This window comes from Plectropomus leopardus, unplaced genomic scaffold (genome assembly GCF_008729295.1).
Source record: "Plectropomus leopardus isolate mb unplaced genomic scaffold, YSFRI_Pleo_2.0 unplaced_scaffold17772, whole genome shotgun sequence".
In the NCBI taxonomy this organism is placed as follows: domain Eukaryota; kingdom Metazoa; phylum Chordata; class Actinopteri; order Perciformes; family Serranidae; genus Plectropomus; species Plectropomus leopardus.
In genome coordinates, this window is record NW_024619134.1 from 1 (window position 1) to 3164 (window position 3164).

The 3164-nt window shown below is 37.5% G+C and overlaps 1 protein-coding gene across 4 annotated transcripts; it reads right to left on the bottom strand.

Moving 5' to 3' along the window:
• Nucleotides 1-6: 6 nt before the first annotated feature.
• On the bottom strand, nucleotides 7-3021 carry LOC121964923 (von Willebrand factor A domain-containing protein 5A-like). Of its 4 annotated transcripts, none has more exons than XM_042515101.1 (6): nucleotides 2948-3021; nucleotides 2176-2244; nucleotides 1716-1778; nucleotides 1108-1274; nucleotides 777-900; nucleotides 7-683 (listed from the first exon to the last, which is right to left on the bottom strand). In XM_042515101.1, the coding sequence occupies exons 2-6, from the start codon at nucleotides 2228-2230 to the stop codon at nucleotides 604-606; spliced, it is 489 nt and encodes a 162-aa protein (XP_042371035.1). In that variant the 5' UTR covers nucleotides 2231-2244; nucleotides 2948-3021; the 3' UTR covers nucleotides 7-603. The 4 variants fall into 4 exon arrangements, with proteins under 4 accessions (XP_042371035.1, XP_042371033.1, XP_042371034.1 ...); XM_042515099.1 differs by having other exon boundaries at nucleotides 1108-1304; XM_042515100.1 differs by having other exon boundaries at nucleotides 1716-1781.
• Between the last annotated feature and the right edge of the window lie 143 nt (nucleotides 3022-3164).

A 3164-nucleotide genomic window follows, 5' to 3' on the forward strand; every position in this document is an offset into this window, starting at 1 on the left:
TATATATATATATATATATATATCATTGTTATCTCAAAAATCTCCTTTACTCATATAAGACAGGCACTCGAATAGGCAGCTCAGCCTTGCTTAAAAATTTGCTTACAACACCATTCTAAAACAGACTGAATAAATGAGAGATATATAAAGACAAGGAACCACTCTAAAGTTTTCACAGACCTCTGTCCATGCTGCTTTCTACTGTTCTCACATCCGTCCGTGACGTCACATGGACACAGCAAAACAAAACCCCACATACACACAAAACAAACACTTGTCTGCTGCAGATCCGTGTATAAGCCCTTCTCTCTTTGCAATGGGAAAGCAATCTATTGCCTACTTTTAGTCATGTTTGAAAAACCCATGCGCACATGTTACTGTTGGTGGGAAAAGTTTATACTGTATGTCCCACCTACCACACCATCCTCTGCAGCTGCGCCCCATAAAGCTTTCCCCCCTTGTGCCCCCTTATTGCTGGCAGTGCTTGACAGTACACAGTATACAAAGACATACAGTATAATAAAATCAGATTAGTGCAAAGTGTAACAAGCAATGCAACAGTTGTAATATGCAGTAAATCTGCTTCAATCATGAAGAAAAGCTTCAGAGTCCTAGGGCGTCTTTCTGCACGTTGAAACCCAACAGAGCATTTCCAGCTTTCAAACACTCTGTCCCATATGGAGCTGAAAAATAATAACAACAAGCAATCAATAGAGTGAACCAGCACATGCTGTGAAAATCAACAACATATCCACACTTTTTATTCCAGTTAGTACCATTCTGAGCACGGAGCCACGACACAGCCTTCATAGCCAGGAGCTCCCACTCATCCTGAGCATCCTTCTCGTAACCGTGAAGCCAGATCAGAGCCAGAGTAGTGGCCCACACATCCTGATTTACCTTAGTCACCAAATCAAAGAAAAACAGACAATAAGATAAAAAGATTATAGAAAACAAAGGAGAAACAGAATTTATTTAAATGGTTGTAACAACACTGTATACTACATAAAATAAGACATCACACAAAATTTCTTTAAGACTGATTCCCATTGATCATTATAAAAGTATCACTATTTATGCAGATTAATATTTTTGACAATGACTTACTCCTGAAGGTTTTGTGTTCTCCACCTCCTCCTGCGTCTTTCCCAGTGCAGCAGCCAGAGCTGGATCCAGCTTCCAGCTGCCAGATGCATTCTGGAGGGAGACCAGCTGCAGCAGAGGGTCTCTGGGTGGCTGCTTGGGCCTGCAGACTTCAGCGTCTCCAGCACAAACTATTGAGGATGACATGAGGGCATCAAACCCTGGGACCCAAGGAGAATTTATGCAATGCATTTCAATGTCAAAAGAAACCACAGTTAAAATAAGGACTAAAAATATTAGAACACCACAAGTTAAAAAAATACTCCTTGAATTGCCAAAATATCACTCATTAGCCACTATATATGTTAAAAGGCATCATGAGTCGGAAAAAAAATACTTAAACGCACTGATACACATGCATTATAGCATTATGGGTAGCTACGCTAGAAAGGAACATGTAAGTGGTGGAAACTGTCTACGCCTACAGTATGTGAGCAGGTTTCATTTGAATGAATGGGCATTTATCCACTGATTACTCCCTCCATCAGTTATGGCTTTTAACAAAAGGAATCACACATTTGTTCTCAGAATCAATACATGTGTTGTGTGTAACACTGAAACAAAACAGATACCTTCGTTTTCATGTAACTCTTCCAAAATCCCAAAGTCTCCATCGACATCTTCTTCGTCATCATCTGCTGATGTTTCAGAAAAAAATGCACTGTTAGAATAGCAAAAATCATGCCAAAATATGTTATGATACTAATGAAAAAATATCAGTGTCCCTATGTTACATTAAATTGCTGATCTGTAACCCTGAGCTACTCTGTGCCAGACTCTGGTTTGTTTTAGCTTTATACCCATGTGACCCTGAGATTAAACAGTCTCCCACCCTCACGCTCTGTGATAATCTAGAGTTACAACACATGAATTTTTGTACTGCACCCCAAATATCAATTACATCTAATGGAGCTTTGGACACAACCTGCAGTTGTGTCCCAAACTGTAGAAAATTCCCTCTTCCTTGAACCCTACTCTACCTGGTGCTGTGCTCCCTGGATGGGCTGAGCCTCAGAGGCTTCATAGACTCACCTCTGAAAGATCTTTTGCCAAGGTGCTGGTTGGATACACGTGCATGCCCCATCATTCTAAAAGGTTGAGCTGTAAACAGTGAGTTAACTTTTGGTTAAAAGTTTTTTTTTTAATCAGCTTAATAAACTTATCCGCACCCCAAATACAAAATAAACTGCTTAAGGGAAACTTCTGTCTTCATGTTTAAACTGTGATTATGTTGATTTAGTTGTGAAACTAAATTGCCTTTGTTGTAGTAACGTATTTATTGCAATCAGGAACCAATTAATTTTTTTATTTAATTTTATTAGCACACAAGATTAGGTAAAAGCAAGAATATAACGTTAACTATCTACATCATGATTTGCTAGATAACTATGACGTCTGGATTAATGTTACTAAAACCAAGAAACAGTCCAACTACCCTACAATAAAAGATTAGACTAGACCCCCACCTTTGCTCATTTTTCTGAACCAACATGTCATTGAGTTGTATGTAGTCCTGCTATCAGATTATGCTAAGGTGTAAATCAGTATCCATTGAAGTAAATATTCTTCAATAACTATCTTTTATTATGTCCGGAACAAAACCAATCAGTTGTTGTATTTATAAAACACCTTATACAAAAACAAACAAAAAGATGGTAGCAAGCAATTCAATATATGTTAGAGTAGTGCTGACTGGGCATATGACTGTATATGAAAAAACATGTGTCATCATGTGTTTTTCTGTCCAGTGGATATAGAAATACAACAGTGTGTGTTTAAAACAGCAAATGAACCATTTACTCACAAAGTAATCTGTGGCTAGCACCAGCCTTTTTTATCAAATGAAACCCTGCAGTAAAAAGAGAATAGGATAATAAAGGAAAATCATCATTAGTGAGGTAAAAATTAAACAAAAAACTGATAATAAACTGATAACCGATAATAACTGTATTGGGCACAATTACTTCATATATAAAACTTAAAGTTTTTCACAAATCTAATATAGATACCTTTATCTGCAT

What these genes read in the sequence shown, in the direction of transcription:
- LOC121964923 (XM_042515098.1), bottom strand. Translation starts at nt 2,230, where the DNA reads ATGATGGGGCATGCACGTGTATCCAACCAGCACCTTGGCAAAAGATCT. An exon ending in TGGCAAAAGATCTTTCAGAG is followed by an intron (nt 1,782 to 2,175) that starts GTGAGTCTATGA and finishes CTGAAACATCAG; the next exon opens with CAGATGATGACGAAGAAGAT. An exon ending in GTGGCTCCGTGCTCAGAATG is followed by an intron (nt 684 to 776) that starts GTACTAACTGGA and finishes ATTATTTTTCAG; the next exon opens with CTCCATATGGGACAGAGTGT.